A 27764-nucleotide genomic window follows, 5' to 3' on the forward strand; every position below is an offset into this window, starting at 1 on the left:
TCGTTGAGTTTCCTGTGGTGTGGGAGTGTGTCAAAAAGGAAACTAACTGGAAAGAATCACTACAGAGTGAAAGCGAACTTTAGGTTCCAATTTACTGTCAAATGAGTCACTGTGGCTGAGTACCCTCTTAAATTCTTTGAAATATATTTATGTTTTGGGCGACAGTCAGGTAGCATAATACAAAGAATAGAAACAAAGTGCCACAGCCCTGGCTACGTTCAACGCAAAGCAGGAGGAGGGAAGTTGAAATAGACCTCCAAGAGCTGCTGGGTACTATTAAGCTGATGTTTTTTCAACAAGCTAAATTCAGGCCCTCTGGTGTTTGAGCAATTACTATTACGGTATGTTTACAGATTTGATTGATGGCTTTTAATTTTTAATAGATAATTGGCAGCTCACAGTGACTCATAGATTTGCCCTGTTAGACTTATTTTCCCTATTTTAAAGGAAAAATGTGTTTTAATTAGAAAATTTTCATTATGTTCGCAATGCACCTAAAGAAGCAAGTGTTAGTTCACCATGCATGCACTGGTTGCTCTTTCTGGTAAACTAGTGTTCACTCCACTCCTGTTTCCAGAATGTGTTTCCAAAGTTTAAGATTTGGTGCTGAACATAAGCAATTCTGGGCTTCCCACAGGCTCCAGTGCGAAACCAAAACCTGCCTACCAGTTTACTAAGTAGCACATAATATGCCATTTGTATGATCTGCACACAAAACCAAAGTGTAAAAAATGACAATTTGTGGTTTTGCAGGCGGTCTTGTGCCTTCTCAACTCCTAGAATCATGTTCACAGTGAGGTTACCATTCAAACAGGGGAGGTAACTGTGGCTAACTAATAAATAGTCCATCAGAAATTCCTCCATAATGCCACTAATTGCCATTTTTACACTTTTTTAAAAAAAATTTTGGAATGTTACTTTTCTGCTTTTGCATTTATAGGCTTTACCCAAAATCTAATGGAACCACTGAGCTGCTGGACTATCTATTAATCTTCTGATGTAACTTTCAACAAGAATCCTAATTTTAGTCACTTTTATTAATAAGACACACTTAAAACAACAGATGATGAGCTGCAGTGCTTTCCCATAGAGAAATAAGATTATAAATTCATAAAACCAGCTTAAATATTAAACTTATGTCCCAATAATATCATTTGCTATACAAATGTATGTCTAATTTATGTATTAGGGTTAAAAACCTGTCCTACTACATACTATACTACACTACCTGACTAATTAAAAAACTAAAAAATATAGGTTAGACTACTTAAAATCATATAGAAAACGCAATGGTTTTACCTACACTGCCTTCTGACATGAAGGAAAATGCTGATACATGATAGAACATTCAATTTATTACCTCTCTTAAATCATCAAAAACATTACATATGTACATTTAGTGAAAACTGTAGTCCTACACTCGTGTGTTCAAAGTGCTATAAACATATAATCTAACAGAACACAAAACATGTCGGACACAATCATTTCGGAATAATAACAAATATACATGACAGTTCTACGAACGGACAAATGGCTACAATGAACAACCAAAACAATGAATAATAATTAAACAATCAACTAGTATTTTCTCCAGTCATCTCTGTAAGTACGGCTGCCAATGTAGTGAAACAATTACACGTACATTTATTAACCACACTTGAGCTAAGACTCAACACAACTAGGGCGTAAATATGGCCACATGTCGACGTCTCAACGGGCTCTGATGCAGACTAACAACCGCTGTGTGGATGGGCACTTTGAGGCTCGAACGAATATCAAGGATGTTTTTTTTTTTTTTAAATAACAAAATAAAGTGACTACTGCAAAACTTAATTTTAACACAAAATAAGTCCTTGTTCTTTTCCAGTTCTTTCTAAATCTAATATCTACCGCATTTCCAGACATAAACCTGAAACAAAACGACATCAGGAACAGGAAAAAAAAAACACTGAAATGAGTGATTACATTTGACACTGAAAGACTGCTTTGCTGCCTAAAACTGATTGTCACTGGAACCCCTTTTGATTACACTATTGTTGCTGTAATGGCTGGGTTTTGAAAAATAAAATATGATGGAAAACTGGTGAATCAAAAAGAACAGCTGGTTTTACCACAAGAGATGAATTTGTGTCTGGTGACCGCCACTAAAGGGCAACAAGCATTTTACTCTTTTTCAGCTGTGACATGGCTTTTAACAGCTGAATCTACAATACTGTAAGAAAACGTAAGACTTTCTGAAGTTGTTTTGAAGGTACAGCATTAACTATTCTCTCAACAGTGGTAAACTCAAAGCCCAAAGTCGCTGCTTTGGTTATATCTCACACTCGGCGGTCTGTGTCGGAAGGCACTTCTTACTCTAAGAGGACAATGCAGAGAACATTCTCATCACAGCGGTCACATTCTCACTGACACATTTCAGTCATGCTACACAAAGGAATGGGATTATGTTATAGGTTTTCAGCTTTTGTGACGACTAATGTTTATACTGTTTCTCGTGGATGGAAAGCAGGACTGTATAAAGCATCTGACTTTCTTTTAAAAATAAGAAGTTTAAGTTGATTTGTCAGGCCAGTGGGTCAGAAATTGTATGTTTTATGTAATGTTTCCTTATAATTTGGTATTTTGTTTTTAGTATTACATTCTTTTGTTTGTTTTTGAGAAGATCAGTACCGCATTACCATCATAGATTGTTAATAAAAGATGATATAGAAGTGTCAACAGCTGCATTCCTTCCAATGACCAGCAGAGGGCGACTCTACTGGTTGTGAAAACAAGTCTGATTGTATAAAAGTCTATGAGAAAATGACTCTACTTCTTCCCTGAACTGTCATTTCAGTAAACATTTTATGAATGAGTCAATGATCTCAATGACTTGTTTCAAGACTCTTTGAATACAGCAATGGTGTTCATTTTGTATATTGTGGCACCACTGAGAGCAAAATGGGTGATAAAGCCAAGTATCACTAATATCCCCATATTCTCGGTCAGATCCACCCCCCAAAAAAACCCAATGGGTAATATCACGGTCACTACATCCATCTTTTACATACAATCTATGATCTGCACAGTCACTATGACTCTCCTGCCAACAACTTCTCTTAGGTAGCTTAGCACAAACACCGGAAACAATAGCAAACAGCTAGCCTGGCTCTGTGGGTAACAAATTCCACAAACCAGTACCTCTAAAGATCACTAATTAACATGTTACATCCTATTTCTTTAATCTGTACAAAAACGTATCTGTAAAAATAGCAGGTTGTGATTTTACAGGTGCTGGTTTATAGATTTTGCTGCCTTCACAAGGGGCTAGGCTAGCTCTTCACTACAGAGACACGGTATCAACCCTCCAATTTAAGTCTCAGCAAGATAGCCAATAACTACTGCTCTAATGATTTTTGGCTGATTTTGTACATTTAACTGAGCACATATTTCCTTGATTCTAAGATTCGTATAATGTTAAATTTTGTATGAACTTTGATAAACCGGCAGAAAAATAACATTACTATGATGTTTTATTGCCACAGTGCACCTCTTAGAGCCATTAATGCCAAATGTAGCTCTGCTTTACATAACTCAGCCCATTAGGTCTCTCTCTTTCCACCTTTAGCTAATGAACCAGTTATCAGATATACAGTTTGAGGCTGAAGAGGAGCGAGGAAGCTATTAAAGTCAAATTGCTCCAGTGAAAGGTAAGGTTGGCAGTTTAAAGCAGAGGCTGTGAGAAGGTGGCTTTTTATCATTTCTGACGTGACAGTCCACTCCTACATCCTCGAGGCCCATTTCTGAATGACTTTTTCCTTTTTGCTGGTTGTAACCGGTTAAGGGCTTTAAGCTGATTCATCACTGCCTACAGCATCAAGCTGTTTTTGTGTAAGGCATTGATCAGTTTCACATTCTTAAGAGAAAGCTGAGTGCAGTAAGTGTGGGAGTACTATAATGTGTCAAAACCGGTGGAGTTTCTCTCGAATTGGTTGCTGATGCTGCACGTTGCGGGAACGAGCCTGATGTGGTTTCATCAATTTCAGAAGGAAAGCCTTTTTTTGACATTGTTTTACAGTGAACCTCAGCGTGTTGACTCTTTGTAAATTGTAGTGCAGTGATTTGAAAAGGAAAAAAAAAAGAGAAGATGTGGGCATCATGCTGGCTTTAGCAGGAAAATTATAACATAAAATGCTTTAAAACTACGCTTAAAGGATTTTTGGTGCAATCTTTGAAGCTACTTCTGCTGTCACACAACAATACAAGAAAGGACACAATCCTCCTCAGGATCCTTGTCATGTACCACTCGCTCTACAGTTGACACTATTGTTTGTAAGTATCCCCAGGAAATGATATATTACACATGTCACTATACATATTTCTACATCGTCTCTACAGTAGTGGGTAAAGTGTCCAGTGTTGGTCGAGCAGCTCTCTGTCATTGGAGGGGTCTGAGGCTGCAACTCGATTCACAGCCACTAGAGGGCGATGGTGCCTCTTCCTGGTGCTGGCTCTCTTCCTGGTCGGGCTCATCAGACAGAAAGCTGGGGAACGTCTGTGCTCGAGGGATGAACGTCATCGTCAGGCCGTTTCCTGTGAGGGAGGGAGAAAAAAAAGAGGGGGGGAGATAGAATCAATGGTGCAGGAATAAAATAAGTTGACGAGGTGGATTTAAATGAGCCTCCCAACTAAAAACATACAACACTGTTTCTTACACTTGCAGCACAACTGTTGCTTAGCTACTGTCTATGGTAATATCTTTATAAAGGAATGACAATTATGAGAACAAAATGATCTTCAAGCTCTTCTCAGAGAATACCACATAAAAAAATCATAATAGGAAGCCGGACAATATTAACAGATGCGATATAAAAGCAGCCTTTCATCTCTGATAAACAACTTCATTTCACTGTCTCGTCTTCTTAGAATATCTGCTGTCATCTCTCTTTCCCGCATCCTCCCTCACCACCTTAATTTAAATTAATTGGACCAATTTGTTCTGCACTTCATATTGGTTAAACGCACCGAGCGGGAGAAATGGATACTTGTGGGTGGAGAGGGGCCGTTCTTGTGCAACTGTGAGACCATTAATAATATATTAGAATGCTGTTTGGAGATGTGCACACAGAGGTAGGCTGAGGATAAAGTGGCTGGCAGGCTGCTGATCATGCACCAAACGAGGAGGAAGTGGCCAGTGATCAATATTTCAGGAGGTGCAAAACCTAACACAACGCTGTAATCAACTCTAACCTACAGCATATATGGGACCTGATAACATAGGTTGCTGCGCGTCGGTGTATTTCAGATGTTGCAAATCAATTCCCCTACAGAGGTTAATTGAAATTTGATTAAGAAATTAAAATTGGATTGTTTTCTTCCAGGGCTGTGTTGCCAAAATTGACAAAGAGATCATTTTCTCCAGTGTTGTTTGTGCTGAAATTCGTATTAGCAAATATGATGTTAAGCTGTGCAAATCATTCATAAGAGGCAGAAGCTGTGTGTGCGTGTCTCTCTCTCTGTGTGTGTGTGTGTGTGTGTGTGTGTGTGTGTGTGTGTGTGTGTGTGTGTGTGTGTGTGTGTGTGTGTGTGTGTGTGTGTGTGTGTGTGTGTGTGTGTGTGTGTGTGTGTGTGTAGCCAGCCGCACAAGTCATGATGCCACCAAAGGGAATGGGGTTCAGAGACGCACTGCTAACTCACCACGACGTTGAATATAAAACATGACCCAGACAGCCTGGCAATCAATGTCAAGTGACTGTGTGAGTGCATGTCGAAGCCACAGAGAGAGAAGTCTGCTTTCCAAAGAAAAAAGGAGTGTGAAGAGAAATGGTGCGCAACTAAAGGAAGACACTGAGAAGGAAAACATCGAAAAAGCATTTTCCTGCGCGAGTTAAGGGAACAGCTTGCAGGAGGAAGCACAGAGGGGCCGGTGTGGGTGTGAGGATGAGACCAAAACACCAGCCATAACAGGTGAGTCATACATACACACCTCTGTCTGCTAGTCTTTTCTTTTCCACCACTCCCTGAAATTTCACAAAAAAACACAATAAGGGCTCCAGCTTAAGGTTTTAAATGCAGCTCAATCCACGCCTGAGGAAAAAAAACAACCCACTGCAGGTTAAGAAAAGGGGGACCGCGTTGTACTTAATAGATTGCTGAAACGACTGGTGCGCAACCAGGCATATCCTTTTCACATCTTTGCCAAGACAATCCCTCTCCTCAACCAAGGCCAATTTGGGCTGGAAAAAAAAACGGAGGCAGGGAGCCCAGTTGCCGACAGAGAGGGTGAAGCAGATCTCATCATCTTCTCAGTCAGAAACAGTGGCGTTTGTTGTGCGGTGCCAGACCCCTGACGAGAGCCACGCTTTTTGGACACAAATGTAGACACACTTACACACACACACACACACACACACACACACAAAATAACAATAAAAACACAGAGAGATGATGGTGTCAGCATCCCTCCTCCTCTGCTATCCCTACGAGAAGCAGACAGTGATTTGTCAGTGCCTTTTCATTACCAGGGAAGGTCATGTCATCCTATCTGGCCTGGGGTGGCAGCTGCTGGGCCGGAGCAGACAGGACAGGCAGGGAGGCCAGCCTCACACGCTGACAGAGAGAGCAGCAGACCCGGGTACACAAGCAGCTATTCATGCAAGCATGTTGACACACACATACACGCACACCTGTCTGCGCCTTCTTTCCTCAAAGCGTGACAACCTAGAAGGCATCCTCACTAACAGAGAAACAGAGGCTGGATGTGCCACAAACTACAGATTATGCACGACTGCCGACATGCATCATTGTGTCTTCTGCGTAGTAAAGAATTCACCGGAGCAACAACACGCTCTAAGTGAGAAAGCATGAATCCAATGCAGCCTAAAGACTGGATCTGCTCGTTTAAATCTGGATAATGTGCACTGATGGCTGAGATTGAAAGCTTCCCAAGCATCCACCGGGAAGAAACCGGAACAGCTGAACTCAATTTTACCTGGTTGTAATGAATTTTTCATGGGATTCAGGTTTTGCATCTACAGTATTCCAAGTTGCCTGTTGCAGATAAGATCGCGTTATCCTGTTCTTCCATCATCTTGTCCCCGTGCCTTTGATACTTGCTACCTCTCGGTAAAATCCCCCTCGTATCACTCCCAGCCGATCAAACTAAGAACAGCGCTCCATTTCATTAGAATTGCTAATGCTATGGCACTAAACTGTGCAGCACAATAAAATGTGGAGAGAGGGAGAGAAAGACAGAGTGCGTGTGGAAAAAGCAGGAGAAAAAAAAATGAGAACACCAAAAAATACAAGCATTCATGTCCTTTTGCCTTCCCAATATTAGAGCTGGTAATTGAACCATTTCCGACAGGCGTGACGTCTCGCTTTTTCAACTCCACAAACTTTAAAGTGCACTCATTTCTATGCATCAGCAAACTCAGAGAACACAGCAGTTTCACTCAAATGCAAAAGAGTGAATAACATTAGGGGAGTAGAAGTGGAAGATGGCAGAAAGTAGATACATTGTCTTGGCAGATGCTGTAGTTTCTGGAGATTGAAACGTCTATTTTAGGGTTTTATTAAATGGAACTCTTCAGGGGCTGAATTTTGTTTCAAAGTGATCAAGGCTGTTTTCCTTTCGACGCCACATCTTCCACTTCCTTTCCAACAAAACACATTTGACTTCTTTGAATTGAATTATTATTTTCAATTATTGCAAACAAGACTTCGGGGAGGTGTTTCTGAGACGCTTCCAGATAAATAAAAAGCAGATGTGAAAAATATTAAAATAAAGGCGCCACACTTCTTTACTGCCAGGTTCCCCATTAACTGAGGCAAAGAAATAAACAAATAGGTGAATAAACCTCAAAGGGGAAAAGAAACTATGTTCCTTAATTATTCCCCCGGACCCGCAGGGTATTTGAAAGCAACCCGAGCATGACTCAGCAAATTGACTGTGCTGATTGGATATTCATCATGCACACAGTGATACAGCCAGGGAGCAAACACAGCCAGCCATCATGGTCCAAAAACCTGATTTCTTGCTCTATTCAGATCCAAACTCTTCGTCCAAGAAATAATGGCATCAGTACCACTAAAATATATTTCAAAAAAACAGCTGATCTTTCGCTATGCTCACTGAACGTGTGTCTAAATATGCACTTAAAGACAGATTGCGTACTGTTAGATGTCGTGAGGTCCTGCTGAGGCACTGATTTAAAACCAGAGGTGTTTGTGCGGCTCCCTGGGTTTAGTGGGAAAAGTTGTCAGAAAAGCTCACCTGATTTGACGAAACGGTAACGCTGGATTAATTGAAAATGATTAAAATGTGTCCACATGTTCAGTGAGCTGCAGCACCCCCAACAGCAACACTTTAAAATGTGTGAGAAAAACCTGCTGGCAATCAAGCTGAGTAGCGAGTTAGCTAATGGATTTGCAGTTTACAATTGATTAGTCAAAGTGCTGGAAAAACAACAGAAACTGTTAACCAAGTAAACAGCTAAAAGTAGGAGAAAATGGTTAAGGCACCCAGCGCAGTTAAAAATCGTAGAACTTCATCAAACTAAGTAAATCCTGCAAACTGTATGAAAACACATATTGTAGCTACATGCAGTACCTACAAAAAGTATCCGTGCCCCTTCAACACTGAATCATGGTTAAGTTCATCTTTTTTTGACAAGAATTGACAAAAAAAAAGACTCCATGTCAAAATGAAAACCGATTTTACAAAGCAATGACGAATAATTATAAAATGCCATAAGTATTCACCCTCTTTGCGCCACTATTTAGAAGATGCACTTTTGACCGCAATTACAGCATTGAGCCCGTGTGAATAGGTTTCAATCAGCCTTGCACAGCTGGACACTGAAATTTTACCCCATTCTTCTGTGCAAACTGCTCAAGCGCTGTCAGGGTGCATAGGGATCATGAGTGAACAGACCTTTTCAAGTCCAGCCACAAATTCTCAATTGAATTGAGGTCTGGGCTCTGACTCAGCCAGTCCCGAGCTTTCACCTTGTTGTATTTAAGCTGTTTCTGTGTAGCTTTGCCTGTATGCTTCAGGTTTTGTCTCACTGGAAAACAAATCCCCAAGTCGCAGTTCTCTTACAGATTCCAGGAATTCCCGATACTGTGCTGTGCTGCATTTATTTCACCCTCTAGCTTGACAAGCCTTCCAGAGTCTGCTGCTGAGAAGCATCTCCGCATTATGATGCTGCCACCACCATGCTCACCAGTGTTCATGGTGTGTTTTTGGTGTCCATCAAATGTAGCATCTTGTGTGATTAGCAAAAACCTCAGTGTTTGCCTCATTAGGACAAAGAACCTTCCTGTATACTTTAGAGTCTTGCACATGCCCAGTTAACTGTAGCTGAGATTTAAAATGAGCAGCTTTCCCATAAAACTTCAGAGGACTCACAGTTGGCCTCCCTTACTAGCCTCTTTCTTGTCCAGTCACTCAGTTTTTGAGGTCAGCGCTCTCTGGGTAGATTTATGCAAGGTCTCCATTCCCTCCCTTGGATTTAACTGTACTCTACAGGATATTCCATGACTTGAAAATGTTCATGTGTGACTTATGCTTTTCAATAACCCTTTATAACTGTTGCTTGGAGTGTTCTCTTGTCTTCATGGTGTAATTTTAGTGACTGAACCTTCCAGATACACCTTCCAGGTGTATTTATACGACAATCACTTGAGACACATTCACTGCATTCAGATGATCTCCATTTCACTAATTGCATGACTTCTAGCAACTGGTGAAACACTTATGCAATCATTGAATTTACATTTTATTAAACTGACAGTACTTTCTTCTTTTTTTGCGTTTTTTTTTTAAATTCCTGGCAAAAAAAAAAAGTCAAATAAAATTGACTGATAAATGGAAAACCATCCAAAGGTCGAATACTTCTTCTGGGCATTGTATATCCACTTTAATGTAATAATAAGTGAATGTTTTTTAGTTGAATATGGAACATGTGTGCTTGATGGCAGGGGTACTTTGGGGTACATCACCAAGCAAAGGCTGGGAACCACTGAGCCAGAGTTCCTCCTTTGCGTACATATAATATGTAAATGACCTCCAGAAAGGTGGAGACCTCCTGCAAGTGAGGAATCCATGCAATTACTGTATGCTCATCTGAAAACGGCTCGCAGCTACATTAAAGGCAGCAGCAGCTCCTGATGTGTTCGCAGCTCTCCTGACGTGCCTTTTCACGATCCAAACCTGCCGTGTCAAAACAGGCCTTAAACTCCCGTCACTCCTCAGAATCACCTTGTCGTCCTCCTTGTCTGACGACACCTATCGCGGCGTCCTCAAACACACTGATGCATTCAATTTATTCATGGGAAAGGAGGGGAGATAATGGAAGCACTGAATGTGTATGAGCAGGAGAAGGTGGAGGGTTGTTCCGGGCCGGACGGACACACAGGGAAAGTGTGGGAGGACCAGTGGAGATGCCAAGGTGATGGATGAGAGAGAAGCTCCTCTGCTCACCAGAGTTTGGCGAGGAAGAGTTTAAAAAGGAGACTTTACAGAGAGTGGGCTTATAAATAATGACCCCGAGGTGGAAGCTTCTCCGTTTAGTGTATACGAGTAAAAACATGTTGATGTTTGGAATGGAACACTTCGCTTTTAAGCTTATCAGGCCACAATTAAATGATAATGAAAAAAAAAAATCCTGCCTTAGCTTTTCAAAAGAAAATTATGACGTCAGAGCGACTTTCATCTTTGCCTGGCTTTCTGTTTTGCTCTATCAGTGAAAGCCAAAAGGCCTATAATCCTCAGATAAGTCTACTAATCAACTAATACCATGGACAGAGCATAATCGCATCAGCTCACTAATCACCTTTTCTGCCTCTGGTCTACATCTAGACACAAACACACACACGCTTAGTCTTTCTTAAGTATATGTGTACATTAAGTGCATTCAAAGGACAAACAGCACTAAGCTTGGATGCTACCTGTTGTAATTTAATGTATTCAGGGTGACGCTGTCTTCCTCACACAGATATAAACATGAACATGCTTTCTTGCAAGGCTGCACACAGAAATCTTTGATTTTTTTAAAATATAATTTCGATTATAGGTCTGTTTGCTTTTGGATATCAAAGAGAAAAAACAACTTCCTTACAGAACTGATTCCGCTCAGTCATATTCTTGGGGGTATCTGGTGGTAACAGCTCTCTTGAAGTCATTCTACAGCATCTCTGGTGAGTTAAGGTCTGGCCTCTGGCTGGTTGGAACCAAAGTCTGTTTGTTTGCCGTTCTGTAGCAGATTTACTTTGATATTTATGTCATTGTAAGGCTGCATCACTCAGCTTCTACTGCATCTCAGCTGGACAGCTACCCAGACATTATGCTGGAGGATCCATCCATCCATTACCTGTACACCGCTTTATAATGTAGAGGGTTGGAGCTTATCCATTGCAGTTCGAGCAAAATGCATACTGGAGGATATCTTGATAAACTTGGGAATCTTCTCCATCCCCTTTATGATAGCGAACTGTCCAAGGCCAGCACAACAAAGCAGTTCACTCCACTGTACTTTATCTTTTGGTTGAGGTTTTTATGTCACAATGCAGTGCCCTTTGTATTGGAGATGTCCTAATCAAGTGTTTTTGCCCCTGATCCCATGTGAGTCATATAGGCTGCCATCTGACTTGGTTTTGGTAGAGAGACAATATTCATTTCAAGTATATCAAAGATATTAAAATAAATGTCCAATATATGTGCATTAAAAAAACAATTGTATTTCTGCATCAAAGCAGCTCCTTAATGACATGTAGGTGGTCACGAACCCTATTGTAAAGCTCCGGACCTGAGAACAAAGAATTGTCTGAAATGTAGGGTTGTGAGGGTAGAGTGTATGGTGGCTCTACAAGCTTCAAAAGACAAACAAAAACATAGCTATATTCTTTGCATACAGACGAAGGTCAGTGCAGTGCTGGCAAGCAGAGAGCATTGTGGGAGTTTAGGTAGCAACGGGCCACCATGACCAAGACTTCTGTGTCAGTTAATGCTCTCCAGCAGCCAGGCCTGGGGTGGTTAATCAGGAGGACCGGGACAATTCCTGGTGGGCCGGTCTGAGGTATGAAAGTCCAGGGCTGAAAATGAGTCCCACTCCGGCCATGCCAGCAGTGGTCATGTGCTTAAATCAGGGCTGACTAGAATGTTCTTTCTATATCTCGTATGCCTTTTAACTAAACCAACAATATCAGCAGAAGACAAACGCCCACTGTGCAAAATTTTTGCTATTGATTACCTGATTATTGATCGGTAATGCTGCAGATGATTGATTAAGAACATTAATCAAAATTTGCATCCCACCAATGTCAGGCTACAATTCATCATCTTGCTTTACAACACCTGCGTGACAGCGTATGTAAACAAAGGCTTCTGTTTATGCTGATGCCGATAAGTTCAAAAATGCCTCGACTGGCCCAGACCTCCAGATCAAATCAGAACATCCCAACTTTTAAATACCTCATATAGTGCTGTATGTTCTTCCTAAACAATGTACTTAGTTTCATCGGTACAAAGCACATTTTCCAAGGACTGAGGAGCATCAAGGCGATCTTTGTGAAACTTCAGGCGTGCACTGATGTTCTTTTTGGAGAGAAGCAGCTTTCCTCTGTGGTATCCTTTCATGGACAACATGCTCCATGCATGATTTGCATATAGTAGATTCACAAGCAGATATTTTAACCAGCTCCAGTGATTCCTTTCAGCTTTTATCTGATACTCCGGACTTCTTTTTTACCTCACTGAGCATTCTGCTTTGTGCTTTCTGAGGCATCTAGCTGGCCGCTCACTTCGAGGGAGAGCGGCTTCAGGACTAAATTGTTTCCATTTACACCCATTTTGCCAGTGGACTGATGAATATCTTGACTCTGGGAGATAACTCTGTAACACTTTCCAGCTTCATGCAAATCAGCTATTCTTGATTATAAGTCTCTAATAGCTCTAATCCACACCGCCAATCATGTTCCATTCATTGAACTCCAGATTTGTAAACTCCTGACTCCAATTAGCTTTTGTTGATGTCATTAGCCGAGGGTTAAGCATTCCTTTTCCAAGACAGGCTGTGCATGTTGCAGTACGAACAATACCATGATTTCTGTATTATAAAAAAATAAATATTGTATTTATTCATAATTCAAATTGATTGTTAAAAATAAGTAAAAACCTGATCATATTTTAAGATAACTTTCTGCATAAATGGAGATATTTCTATTAAATTCCTGACTGAAAATGCCTTTAGTCTAAACTTCAGAGCTAAGCAAATTAATATACAGTTTCCTAATTATTTTCATATGGTTGATAAGACTACAAATATGCAATAGCCAAGAGAATGGAAAAGACTTTGCCAAAGAATAAAGGTTAACAAGACGGAGGATAGAGAGGGATCAGAGGACAGAGTTCACTAACCTGCTGACCTGACTGAGAAAGCTGTTTTCTCTGTGTGGGATTTCTGGCTATAAACAGTGCCGGCAGCATGTGGGAATATTCTGCAAGATTTAGTTTTTCAGACCTATCAGGTGTGCATCAGCCTACTTTTGCAGGCAAAACATAAAAGAAAAGAAACTATTAGCGACTAAGAGACAGGCTTTTCTTCTTGCCTGCTAATGGAAAATGCATTGCTGGATTGAAATGCATTTCTGGAATCATTTGTCGAAATGTGAAGTCAGTTTTCTATGTGTGAAATCAGTAACGTGTAGAAAACGACTTTGTTAGAGGAAAGTAAGCCACTGAAATTGAAATACATTGGTCAATTTTGCAATGTGGTAACTGTAAAAATCCTCATTATCAGTGTGCAGTATTCTCTCGCTCTGTCTTTTCCTTCGCAAGCAGGCAAAGACGTAGCAGCACCATGCATAAGATAATTAGGAACTTCTTGTTTGTACCTTGGTAACTGTAGAGATCCCCCACGCTGGTCTGACGCGTGATGTGCTGCCAGTAGGCACTGCGCGGCAGGGAGATGGACTTGGTTAACGTCTCTCTGGAGTGGATCTGAAACAGACAGCGAAAGAGTCTCTCATTTCTCTGTCACTCACTCACAACACGGGAACTGCTCTACGTATGTCAGTGAACAAAGAGCGTGAACAGTGCGGCGCATCGTAGCCTGAATGGCTGCTGGATGGGTGAGATGAGGATTCATTTGGGTTTCACAACTGAATGATGTGTTTTCCATTCCTATTTGCATTGCGGAAATAAAGGCCCAGTTCTAAAAGCTAGAAAACTGATTGAAATAAATTGATATTCTGCATTTTCTCAGTCGTAAATGTGTCGTTTCACCCAATCTGCAACATAACTGGTATATTTTGCGACGCTATCCATTCAATTTATAGAGCTGATGGTAGCTGCATTTGGAAATGTTCCCAAATGGTGGGGTCCAGGAGCATGGCCATATGGTCAAGGCTCATCAAACACTAGGCAGGCCTACATAAATAAAGAATACAGATGATAGCGGGGAGGAGGGGAGGAAGGAAGGAAGGGAAGGATGGCTGTTGTGATGGAAGGAGGTAGCGGAGGCCAAGACCGTGGGGTGTCAGAGGGCGCGTGGTCCAAAGCGGCACTTTGGAGGGAGAAACCAGGCGGCAACACCAAGAGAAATGTGTATTATTTTGTGCTTGTGTTTACATCTTCCAGGAAAATCGTGATTTATTGCCTTTGCATTCACTGATTTCTAAAAATAATTCAGCAAACTGCTTTGATAAAATGCTTGTTTGATTAGCTTAAATGAACGAAGAAGCCACTGAAATACGAGAGAAACAAAGCATTTTCTAAAATCAAAATGGTTTGTGTTTATGCAGTTTTTGTACACAATTTTGTGTTTCTTCTGGCATCAGCTGCAACAGGATATTGTAGCAAGTCTTTGGAAGTGAAGGGTATTATCTAAGTATTAAAGAATTACTCCTAAATCACTGCCGTTTTAATGCTTGCACTCGTTTTTAGTTGATTCTAATACTGGCAGTGCACAATACATCATGTGCAGCTGTGGATGCGAGATAAACAACCAAAAATGTGCAAACGTACCTGCGAGCTCTTCTCCATCTCCTCCATCATCCTCTCGTGCTGCTGGGCGATGGCCAGCGTGGCCGAGTGGACCCGCTGGTAGATCATCTCCCCCTCCCGCGTCTGGAACGTGAACAAACCCTCTCCTGTGTCACACATCCTGCGCCAGGAACACACACACAGAGATACACTTTGATCGTTCTCACTCTTGGATTGCCGATTTACAAATATGCATGGCTGAATGTTTGGTTATAGAGACGGCACGTTTGCTATAATAGCCCACTGAAGTCGAACACAGAGAGACACAGGGAGATACAGTACACAAACATTCACAGAGGCTCCTGTCACACTGTCGCCTGAAGGGCTCTGCGGTAAATGTTGATATCCTGGGATGTTTTGGATTTCCAAAGCTGCTTTGCTAAAGTTTTTCCAAAAGTTTTTTTTTTCCCCCTTCCACTGCTTACTTTTCAGTCACATGAACAACACTAGCATACTAAATCTGAATACACACACACACACACCTTCCGGACTCGAAAGTGAACCAGGTGGAGTCACGACCGTATCTGCGCAGCGAGCTCAGAGGCCACATGACGAGTTTGAGGCGAGCGTTGTGAATGTCCCACAGGTAGATGTTTTCATGGGTGATCTGCATGGTGCACTCCCCGTAGATGTCCAGGTTGGGGGTGGGCATCAGGTACACGTTGAAGCGCTCTGAAACAATTCACAGTAAATTCATTAAAACGAGGGATCTCAGAGTGGAGAATTTATGTCTACCATTAAAGGAATTTAATAACATATACCAAAAAAATATACATTTACTACTGCTACCAATGTTCCCATCACTATGTTTCTATGTGACTAATTCTAACAATTTCATATTGAATTCAAACAGATCTTGATAAAGAAATCAAAAACAATAATATGCTTGTAAATGCCTATGGTACCGTAAATGCTTATGGTTTCTTATAATTGTTTGAAGCACTATGATTTGTCAAAACCATGTTTTTTCTTTAAACCCAGTGGCATCTCTTTCGCAGTGATTTCACCTATCATGTGTGCTCAGTGCATGCTCAAATATCAGCTAAAAATGCAAATAATGAATTTTTTATAGAGATTGTTTTATCATAAAGTATACCTCTTTTTTACAGGTCCTGGCGTCAATCAAAAGACAAAAACACTCTAACTTCATAAAATAAAGGCTTTCTTGTCGGTGCAATATCAGAATAGAAAAAACCGACATTTTTTAAACCAAATTTGCACCATCATATAATTAGTTTGCATTATTTTGTCAAAGCAGGGTTGTACGATGGCGAAACATTTGTACGCGTCAATGAGCTTGCAAAATTTCAGAACTCAAGCTACATTATTTCTCAGATTCTGGCATTGCAAACATTCCTCCACAGATTGATGCAAAGAAAACTGCAAAAATCGACATGAACCACCTTCTTTAAGAATTTTTAACTTAAAATCTGGCAAATATGAGAAGGTCAGATGTGAACTTCTAGCCTATCGTTAGCCTAGCCGCGCTAGACCCATGTCTGAAGACACAAGGGTCTAGGTCTAGGAACTCTCGACAGGGAGGGAGGTGGGCTAAAAGGTTGTCTTTCAAATCACTCTGCAGCAATTGGGTAGGTATACAACCAATCAGCGCAACGAATAGGCTGATGTAGTTCCTAGAGCGCCGGAAATCAGAGGATGCGGTAGTTCGGTGAAGCCTTATTTATACAGTCAATGGGTGAAGCTCAAGCATATTACAGACATGTTAACAGAAAGATTATTCAGAGTCAGTGCTAATGGAGCTCAACTGACTGTTGTCGTTAAGAATTTCAATTCATTGCCGTGGGTTGTCTAGCGCGACTAGGCTAGTTGTTTCCGGTTGTTTCTGTCAGAATCGTCGCGCCTCTGTCGTCACTTAGTTACGCCCGCCTTCTGACTCTACACTTCATGGTGATTCGTCGGCCAGTTTTAGGAGCATCCAACCTCGAGGCTTACCGAGGGTAACTAGACCGACCCTGGCAGAGAATTAAATTCGTTGCCATGGGTTGTCTAGCGCAGCTAGGCTAGCCTATCGTATCATTTACAATGACCACGCCTGTTGTGCTCAAAATCTTTTGGTTATATTTCTGCATATTTGTTTGTGGAAAAGTACAGAGATGGGAAAAAAAACAACATCACGGAAATAGATCGGGGTGTCACTTTGTTTCCACCTAATTTATGCTTTTTGTGTTTTCCTCTTTCTTTAGTGTGTTGCAATTTTTTGTCCTGTGTAAAAGGTCAGCAAAATGACAAAGCCCAAAGTCCACACCAAATCTGAGTTACTCTTTCCTGTATTTTCCTACCTGCCTGAAACACCTCATTTGAAATCTTGGCTTTACTTTCGCTACTTATTTATGTCACCACACATTTGCATAATGCCTGCCCAGCAGCTAGTTTGGCACATCCTCAAACAAAGAATGGGCAGCTTCCTCACAGTCTGCCGTTATTTCCTCACTAGACCTGCTTCTCCAAGGGGTGCATCCCTACACTCAGAGATCTGGGGTTGCAGTACATTTTCAACATTTCTTTGCTTTTGTTAGGCCAGCTGACCAATCAGAGCAGACAGGGCTTTTGGAGGGGGGGCCTTAAAGAGACGGAAGCTAAAAATAAGTATTTTAGACGCAGGATGAGATGAGATGCTGCAGCAAAGTAAAGTATGAGAAAACCATGTGCCTTTTGAACACTAAAGCATGTAAACACATTCTAGTAGCTCACAAAAACAAGATGATAACCCCTAAATGTGCATAACGTGGGCTCTTTAAAAGGCACTGGCACTTCATGCCTACGCGCTCTGATCAAGTCATGGATTATTTTCACTCTGCGCTATGCAAATTGCTGATATTGACTGTTGGAGGGATGGAAAGATTCGATTTGGTTTTTTTATAGCCTGGGAGCATGAAACGCATGGTTACTAAAACACTACAGGAGCATTATTTTCGTAAAATAGGTCAGTTTGTGTCAATTCAGGCAATGTTCAGGAAATGTGTTGGTCCACCATCTCAAGACTTTTTTTTGGAGTTTAGTTATTTGTGACCTAAAACTAAGTTCTGGATACCAATTTGGCTGAATTTTGAGTAGGGAAAAATAAACCTCATATGTTGTTACAACATGGAAGCAGCTTGTAACTTATAACGGCAAGTTTCTGTGGTCTGACGAATGCGTCTCCATCTCCTTTTGACATGTCGAAATAGCAAAAAACTGGAACCTTGATGTGCCATTCTTGCCACACATCAAATCCTACTGATGCTAGAGGCCTCACAAGTTGCTGAAACGTACAGCAAAGACTGTATTTTTAGTAAAAAATACGGATACATCCTTATATACATACTTAAAGAAACTGCCGGGGGCTTCAATGCCACCCTTGCTTGAAAATGTTCTCCCCCCCCCCCCATTTTCAAGGGCCACTTCCCAGGAAAGATGTTTTTGTGAGGGTGAAGATACAAAAACTGCCAGGTTTTGGCTTAGTTTTGGGTTTGAAATAACAAATGAGCAAACTTTGAACAAAATCTGTGATGGTAGAGCAAAATCGCTGCTAGAAATGACAAGGACAGACCCAAATATATGGACCGTACATACAGAAACAAATGACTGTCTCACAATGTTGGATAGTGTTTTGTCTGTCCAATCAACACTCTACTTTATCTATGAGACAATTAATTCACTGTCTATCTGAAATAGTAAAATTAGAGTAAAACAAGCAAGAGAAAAGGTGTTTTTAAATAGCCCTTTGCCTGAAATCAGCTACAATGGGTCTATCTAGTCATCCAGTGAGCTGTACTGGAATCAAGGAGCCAAATCTGCCTTTTCAAATCAAACTATGTCTCAGAGGCAGATAGAAAGAGCAAGATACAGACACAGAGAGAGAGAGAGAGAGTTCTCTATAATCTAAATGAGTTCTCACTAATTACGCTTAATGATTCAAAATAAGCCTTATGTCTGGAGTAGATAGAAAATGGCAATGTCATGGTGTGGCGTATTTTTAGGGACAGTGAAAATGAACTCTGATCTAATTATCGGCCCCTGCTGTTTGGGGAGGGCTACTAATTGAAATTGCAGGCTAAAGCCCTTTGTTTCACCCACTCAAAGAGGCAACAGAGAGGTAGTGGTTCAGTTTGTCCCCGCAACACGCCGCTGAAACCTTTGTGTGAACACCAAACAGCAGGCGCAAAAAGAAGGGAGAGGGACTGTGTTGTTACAGTTCAATCGGTTCAGCCCAGCACAGTCAAAAAACTTGTGCATTGATATTTTAAATAAATGAAGCCAAGCTATGTCGAGAGGCACAATTTCACTTTACGGCCGCAGTGAAATGAAATGGGTTGAAATGATGGCAGATTCTTTTCAATTACTCGCCCTTTTACAACTTTAAACTGCTCCTTTTTTGCCTGTTGCCTTTTCGATTTCCTCCGCGAGTTTACAAATTACACAGAGAATGGGCTCGACTATGATAGCAGAGCCCTGTTGTCTCCCCTCTTTTCCATTTCCATTTCCTGTGAGTGGAATATCTGGGGAGGCACATTTATTTCACATGGCTTTAGGAGCCATAATCTCATCCATCTCTATGACAAGCTTCATTATGAGGGAAGCCAGTGATGCACAGCACTTCTCATTAGGCCTGGAACAGAGCCCCGGCCACAGCCTGTGACCTGTGCTCACACACACTCACACACACACAACACACACATCCAAGCATACTCCTGAAGCTGCACCATCGTTTGGTAATGTAACTAAAGACTGCAACAGGGGAATTCGAATCCGATATTGACAGAAAATGGCCCTTATTAACCAGCCTTAATTGGACAGTGGCTGTTCCACTCCTCTAACCCTCTGAGGTCTCAGTTGCTTTAACACATACAGGCCCATACTGCAATAGCTAAGTTCTCGATGGCGGGCTGAGTGAGAGAGATTGACCCTGAATGGCTGTCTGCGTTAGCAGGGACTAATTGGGCACTCACCGTTCTGCTCCCGCTGCACCCCTGCTGCTAACAGGTCTGGCTCTCCCAGGCTGATGTCGTTGAGACGGCTGCCCAGGCACTCCACGCACAGCAGCTTACACCATTCCTCTGCATCCAGCTCTGCACACAGCCACACAGCAGCACAGCGGTAAGGCATGTCCAGCATCAAACACACACACACACACACACACACACCTCCTCCTCTATACCCAACACTGCATACATAATAAAACATACCCTCCAGATTATACGACCGCACTGCTGTTAGTGTGTTTACACATACACATGCACATAAATCACCCGAGGAATTTCAGAATAAAATGTTGCACGTGCGGGACATGAGTACGGCTAATGGTTACTGGGATGGGGGCGGAGGGAGACAAATCAATCTGATCGATTTGGTGCAGATTAAAAGAGGCAGCACGTTCAGCAACATCCAGCGACAAATGAAGACTGGGTTTCTCCTCCCTCCTTTGCCGATACTCAGCTCAAAGGCCGCACAATGCAAGTGACTCTCCAAGAACAATACGGCCGAGGTCACATCTGAAACTAGTGATCATCTATTCAGGCAATCAATAAGCTATTTTCCAAATTGAATAAGGCTTTTATCTTGTTAATTGGAAAGGAAATGTATGCATGAAGCAAGATAATATTTCAAGAGAATGAGTGGGAGACAAAATAGCTTTGGGAAATGCGTTTTTTTTTTTCGCTTTCTTGTCGATGTGAGGATCAGTGCTACTCTCATGTGTCTTTGCTAAATAGGAAGCCACAGCTAGCAGCTGCTTGTCTTAGATCAGAACAAGAGTGGGAAAAGAAAGCTAGCCTGACTATGCCCACAGGTAAAATCATTTAACACTTTTATCTCATTTGTTTTATTGAGCTTTAGAGCTGCTGGTAGGTGGTTTATCTTCACCCGTGGACAAAGCCAGGATGGATGTTTCTGCCTGCTTGCAATCTTGAGGGTGAACAACAGATGTTAAACGTTTTGTGGCGTTCCCCCCTTCAAAAGCCTCCAAAACACCGCTATTTTGTATCAATCAGTAACAATGATAAGGGAAGCAACTAAAACAACAGGATACAAGCTTAATTTCTGTCAAAACAAAGGTAAACATAATGGACAGCATCAGCAAAGTGTTTATTTTTCTCACATTAATTATCTACATTAAATTTAGTTTTGCTCCATATTTTCCTCTTGATATCCACAACATTCTTACCTCCCGGTCTGAGAACCACCATGCTAAGCTAAGCTAACTGTCTATTGGCTGTACGTCATGTTTAGCAAACAAAGCCCACCTACCAGCACCAATGAAACTCATGACTTAACACGTTGCATCTTGTTTGTTCCATCTGCACAAAAACCAAAGTCATGAAACAACTTGTTGAGGTTTCTACAAGAAACTCTCTGTCTCTATGTCTTGCAGTAACTTATGGGAATCATATAAACAGCGGAGAAAACCAGCTTTTGCTTCATAATTAATGTACAAACATGAGTGGTATCAACCTTTGAGCAAAGACCTCTGAGCAAGGGAGTAAGTAAGTGCTCCTTTAAGGATTCCTTTGAATAGTAATTTAGAAAAATTCTGGTCCAAGTCAGTAATTATGACAATTATTGACTCTTGGTAAAGTAACAGTCTGGGTTTTAGAAATTGAGCTCTGTGGGAAGTTGTGTCTGCTATGCATGACAGCTGGCATTTAAAGAAGAAGGGCATTCATTGTAAAACAGATTGTTTTTCATTGGGGGCTAAGTGGAGACAAAGGATTTCATGAATCAAACCTGAAAGTCTGTGTGGCAGTCTGTTATTTGTGAATACCAATTTTCCTTCCTGTTAAGTCAGAAAAAATACTGTTTACAAGGCAGAAGATTTCCAATTGTCTTATGTGAGCTTTTGGTGAAAGCCACTGAAGTGCGAAATGAGGCGAGCTCCACAGTTGTTTATCTTTGTGAAGCTCCCTGGCCCTGGGGAACTGTGGGATATGTAACTATGGCCACTCATGTGTACAGAGGCACACGTGGATGTGCGGGTTTTGCCACCACGTTTCAGTTCATCAAAAACCATCGTATGCTTGTGCGGCGTGTGTGCGGACAGGTATTCTCACTTCAAACTACCTCGTGTAATCGCTGACATTGTAAGACAGCCTGTTTATCAGATCAACTCTGACAAACACTGGAGATGGGACAGTTGTACAATACTTTGCAGGGTGAGGGAAAGGTCTGCCGCTGCCTGAAGCGTTTCATTCACACACATGAGAAAGCAGAAATACAGATATACACATGTATTCAGAGGCAGCAGCAGCTCTGCACTTTAGCTCTCTCCTCCTGCCTCCCCAGTTTCTGCTTTTCTCATTCAGAGTTACCATGCCCTTTAAGTGCCCCTTAACTCCCACACTTTTTAAGGCCACTGAGTGGAAAATCGGCTAAACAAACACTTGATCAGCAGAGAGGCAGCTGGGCTACTCTATGTGCCATGCATGAAGACATATGGCAGGAGGATGTTTCTGGGTGTGTGGAGGGTGGAAGAAAACAGATCAGATGAAGCCGGAGTGAGGGCGTATATTAGAATCGAGTGAGGACTGTTTCGTCTTTGCTCTGTCAGCAACATCAACAGACGAATATAATATGTATATCCAGTTGCGTTTATAGTTTCACAGACGTGTTACAGCTGTGGAATTGGGGAAGCTGACACACTTGATCGCGTTCTAACCGAACCTTCGGGTCACACTCTCATCTCTCTTTATGTTCGTGTTTGTCAGATGTACCCGAAGCTGTCAAAAATGTGAGCTTATTCCTCCTTTGTTTCAGTCCTTGTTTCATTGACAGCACACTGAAGAACATGCTCGCATGGAGGTCTCTAAAGGTTATTACAAAAATAAAACACCAGGAAATCTTCGTGATGCCTGATTACTTCTTTTTTTCTCTTCGATAACCGCCAACACTTTTTTATTTATTCTTTTTTTTTTATTTCAACAAACATCTTAAAATAAGCTTGCAGTTTGGTTTTCAAATCTACACTCCCACTGGCTTTGCACTGTATTGGAAAGGCCAAATTAGAATCTAATATAGGTGTGCTATTATGCAACCTGACCCAGCTGGTAATATTAGCTCTGGGATGCCTTTTTACCATTATCATATAATGCTTTAAAAAGCAGAAAAGCAGAAAAAAAAGACAAATTTTCACAATAAGTTCCCTCTTGGATCTAAAGGAGTTAAAAAAGTAACTGAAAATCTCATTTAAAATCATTAAAATGGTGTTTTTCTTCTGTGTGCTCACTGGGGAGTGAAGGAAAAGGATTCCAGGGTTATTAAGAAGTGAAGGACAACAGGAGGTAGGCGGACACAGGACGATGAAGACATCCATATAGAGATGTGAGAGGAATGAGAGGCAGAAGGAGTGAGTGATCATTGGAAACAGAGCAAGAGGGACTTCAGCACCATAAGCTCAATAACCCTCGTCTCTCCGACTCATGTGCAGCCACATGCACACCTGCAAGGCTGGACTTAACACTGAGATGTTCCTTCTTGTCAGTTAGCAGTAGCAGGTTACACTGAGGAGAATCCACCTGATCTAGTTTCTGCTTTTCTCTAAATCCAGCTTTACACTCAAAGACACCTCCACTGATCAGATCGCACGCCTCTTTGCTTCCCTACCCACGTTTTAGAGGCAATCTCTCTTGTTACAGTCCATAATTGGGTTGAAACACGCCACAAATTATGCCCAATATCTATTTTCATACCTGCACTATGAAAATCAATATTTCGGAACGGACACTCCCACTTCTTAATATGGCGGCAAATGAGCATCACTTGGCTAAACTCCAATTCTCCACTGCATCCTTCACCTCCCTCTTTCTCTTTCTCCTTCAGCCTCTCACTTCTTCCTCCACCTCTGTGCGGACCTTTCAAAAACCACACCGCCAGTCTTCATCTGTCAGCATAGATACGTGTCTTAAGAAGCATAAAAAAGAAACAAAAAACAACGAAAAGAGACGATTGTAATCAATGACTTTCTCGTTTCCTTGCTCTACTGTGAAAGAAATAGGCTAATTTGAATATCACATGGAGGCAAAAGGCTCTTACCTGATTCGCAGGCGAATGTCTTTGACGTGTCGTCACAGAAGATGATCGCGACAGCATGCTTTTTTGTCTCCCGTGGCATCCGGGTAATGTTCTTGATGTTATGGAGCTCAGTGATCTACAGAGGAAGGAGAGAGTGGCAGCAGCACATTACCTTGAATGAATACAGTCGCCAGCAGCAATAGCAGCAGCAAGGCTTAATTGCCATCTTGCACAGCTTTGCTGAAAGTGCAATAGTAGTTAGGGGCTTAGCATATAGAGTAAAGTCACACAGAAAAGGGGGGGCTGATCTTAAGGGACAAATAAATAATGGTAGTTATTCTGCTGATTGCAAAAAGCAGTTAGAAACAGTAAGAAATCATCCACAGTGTCAGCTTGTTGCTGCATGACGCCTGGCGCAGTGTAATGTGAGTTATCCATTTTAAAAGCACCCTGGTAATTAATGTGACCAGATCCTCGTACTGTATTGTATGTATCGTACTGGAGTGCATCTCCTTGAAGCTGCTCTTCCAGTCAATAGGGAGGAGCGCGATCATAAGCATCTAAATCACTTTACCAGGAGATTGATCGTGCATGAAAAAAAACGAGAAGATTACATTTAATCGAATATCATCCGCATTTACAGGCCATTTTGTTCAACAGTCGTCTCTCTGTTCGCTCTGCCTGCTAGATAAGGCCCATTACATTATTGTAGTCCATTGTGTGCTAACTGTGGGCCCTTTGCCAGGCTGTTGAGAATGAATTAGCTGGGCTCACTGCCCGAATAGTAAAGCTTGACTGTTAAAGGTTAAAAGACCAAACCTTATGACACACACAGCATATGTGCACGACAGATTCCTTAGTTTGATTGCGCTACATGTTATGAATTTCCCCTCAATGTGCAAGTTCAGAGAGATTTTGAAGCGTTTCACCAGCAATGCGAGGAAATAAGATGAAAAAAATGGAGCAGAGGCTATAATATTGAAAGATAGCAGATATTTTTCATTTGTTATTTCTTATCGCCCTAAAAGATGGTATCTAAATATTTTATATGAGATACAGTATGTATTTGTCCTCAGGCAGGCAATTCATACATATAACTGACACAAAGTAGCTAAGCTTCAATGGTGGGAATTTCTGAGCCATGACTTCCACCAGCCTCTCATCTCTTTTCTCTGTTTGTGTTTAGTGTGTAACTGCATGTTTTAGCCTTTGGTGTTTGTGTGTGTGTGTGAGGGTAGAGATTTGGGTGCATCCCAGCCTAAGGCGCTAGAGTCCAAGCAAAGTGAATCATTTGTGATGAGACCTATTCCTCGTCTCCTCTCCTATTCTTTCTCCTCCTATTTTAAAAGGTATATGTTGAACCTTATACAAAGAAAACTGAGAGTTTGCAGCCAAGCATGCAGCTCACTGACATGCTTCTGTTTGTTTGCTCACAATGACAATGTTAATATGCTGATGATAAGCAGATATAACATTCACCATGCTCACTTTTTTAATTTAGCCTGTTGGCATGCTAACATCTGCTAATTAGCACGACACACATAGTGCAATTGAGGCGGATGAAATTAGTTTTAGAATGCAAGATGAAGAGTAAAGTGACTGCAATGTCTCTGGAGAAGGACACAATTTTGTGTACCGACAGACTTTCATCCCAGAGTTGTTGACACGCCACTAAAAGCCAAAAACGCCAACCTCCTAGAGGAAAACTGAGGAGATCGCCAACTGTTCCATCAGTTGGCTTCATCCTCGAGGGAACATGTATGCCTGTGCAAAATTGCAAGACAATCTATCCACAATTTGATATTTCTCTCTATTCCTGAGCGGTTTAACAACCAGCAGCACAAATGTGGCTCAAATCTGTCAGTCCTTTTCCATGTGTTCAAGCTCTGCTTAGGCATTTAAATACAGCTCCGTCTTTCCATGTTACCCTCCTCTGTCAGGAGCTCAGGAGAGCTCGAGCAATGTAGCGCGCAGAAAAACAAATTCTCCGAGAGCTAAAAATATTGCTCAAAATATTCAGGGGCTGAATTTTCACCGTGTGGGCCAGTGCTCCTCGAAAGAGAAAGCTGCATGAGGAGGGGGGGGGGGGGGGGGGGGGGGGGGAAGAAAAAGTAGGAAAGAGAGAGAAAGAGGAAATGGAGAGGGAAAGAAAAAAGAGCCCAAAAAAGCCAATCCTCTTTGTGTTGATTGTGTAAATCAGCCACCAGTGCAGCCTATTTCCCCCCAAAGCACTGCAGCGTTGAATGAAGCCCTCAGACGGGACCTTTCTTGATCTCTGTGACGATGCATTACCAGGTGCACTGGTGCATGTGTGCACTCATCGCTCACTCCAGCACCGGGTGTATGAGGCGCCTCTGGGAGGGGGGTTATAGCCACACAGGACGCCCCATGTGACAGCATGATGTAGTAGGCACAAAGATGCTTCATTCACAATACATGGCTGCTACTGTAGCAGCAAGGGCTGTGAACAAAGTGGATCAAAACATCTACCTCACTTGTGCTCAAATGCATTCTAGGAAGTTGAGGAAACTAGAAAGAAAATGCAACATTTCCACCAGAAATGGCTCCTTAACTTGACTCATAATCACAAGGTAGTAGAGCACTAAATCATGCCTCAAACTATAGCCATGTAAGAAACCTGATGTCACAGTGCTCTATTATCTGCTGTTATCTCCCCTCATTACGATAAAACATTGTTCACGGTGCTACTCCTTTAACATCATCTCCACTCACCATGATAATGAGCCATAATTGGAGTATTTCAAAGGGCTTAAGAGGCGGAGAGAGAGATATTATACTCCGGATTATTACTTTGAAAAGGGAGGAAAAGGCCCCAGAGGACAAGATAAAGTTGCAGAATGTGTCTTAATAGATCCTTAACTCCATCATCTGTGGCCAATGGGCAGAACTTTTTATGTGAAGATGAAAACAAGGTTCTTATCTAGTGTTTGAAACCGCTTAGCGCTCAATTATATCATTTATTGCATAGGTTCAATATTCTTTGTCTTTTAACTGAGAGCAGAAAATTCCTTACGAGTAACTCCAGCAGTAAATAGTACATTTTCAGAAATCACAGTGGAAAAATCAATTTATATCACACTTTCACCAGAACAGTTATTTTTGTATTTTGAAGAAAACACATTGTAGGCCAAAACACAATTCTTGGCTTGTCTTTTTTTAGCGGGTGACCACTGGTGTCAGATTTGATCAACTGAAGCTAATTAATTCCACTAGTTGGCCAAATTGGAAAATAAAAGTCTTGGCTGTTTTCTGGTAATTGTGCTCTGCATGTCGATGTTAGTAGCATTTAGACTGGGCCAGAGGCTGCTCCCCGGAGAGTGACACACCAGCTTTAATCTCCTTTTTGGTATTCAAGAAGACAAAAAGTGGACAGACAGTCTTTAAAATTCAAGGTCCTCAGTAGCTGCACATATGGCTTCTAATGTATTGGTTAGATTATAATAGACTTCAGCACTGTCAAATGGAAATAGTTATCTGATGAGAGCGTTACATCAAAGGTCAGGGTGGTACCAAATCATTAGGAATCATATGTTGGTGATTATGAATATTGATTTCTAATTTCATGGCGATGTGGTCACTGCACGCTGCATTATCTTGATCGACCAATGAAACGAGTGATATCGGCATCCTTAGACCTCAGTGTTCTCAACTAAAATGTTCATCTGAAGACCATTGGGCTCATTGAAGCATGGCTTGTACAGCACACAAAATCAAA

At 41.5% G+C, this 27764-nt stretch overlaps 1 protein-coding gene across 3 annotated transcripts in view; it reads right to left on the bottom strand.

The window, feature by feature from the left end:
- Nucleotides 1–1335: 1335 nt before the first annotated feature.
- Nucleotides 1336–27764, bottom strand: part of dok6 (docking protein 6) — a 51487-nt gene continuing 25058 nt past the window's right edge. For 2 of the 3 annotated variants that reach the window (XM_022207379.2, XM_051940440.1), the window contains 6 exons: nt 24050–24164; nt 19975–20094; nt 15508–15697; nt 15008–15146; nt 13876–13981; nt 1336–4572 (listed from right to left, as the gene is read on the bottom strand). In XM_022207379.2, the coding sequence (XP_022063071.1) occupies nt 4418–4572; nt 13876–13981; nt 15008–15146; nt 15508–15697; nt 19975–20094; nt 24050–24164 (825 nt within the window). In that variant the 3' untranslated portion in view covers nt 1336–4417. The remainder of the gene's footprint in view (nt 4573–13875; nt 13982–15007; nt 15147–15507; nt 15698–19974; nt 20095–24049; nt 24165–27764) is intronic. The other variant, XM_022207380.2, reaches the window with a different exon arrangement.

The sequence above is a fragment of the Acanthochromis polyacanthus genome, chromosome 20 (assembly GCF_021347895.1).
Source record: "Acanthochromis polyacanthus isolate Apoly-LR-REF ecotype Palm Island chromosome 20, KAUST_Apoly_ChrSc, whole genome shotgun sequence".
NCBI lineage: Eukaryota > Metazoa > Chordata > Actinopteri > Pomacentridae > Acanthochromis > Acanthochromis polyacanthus.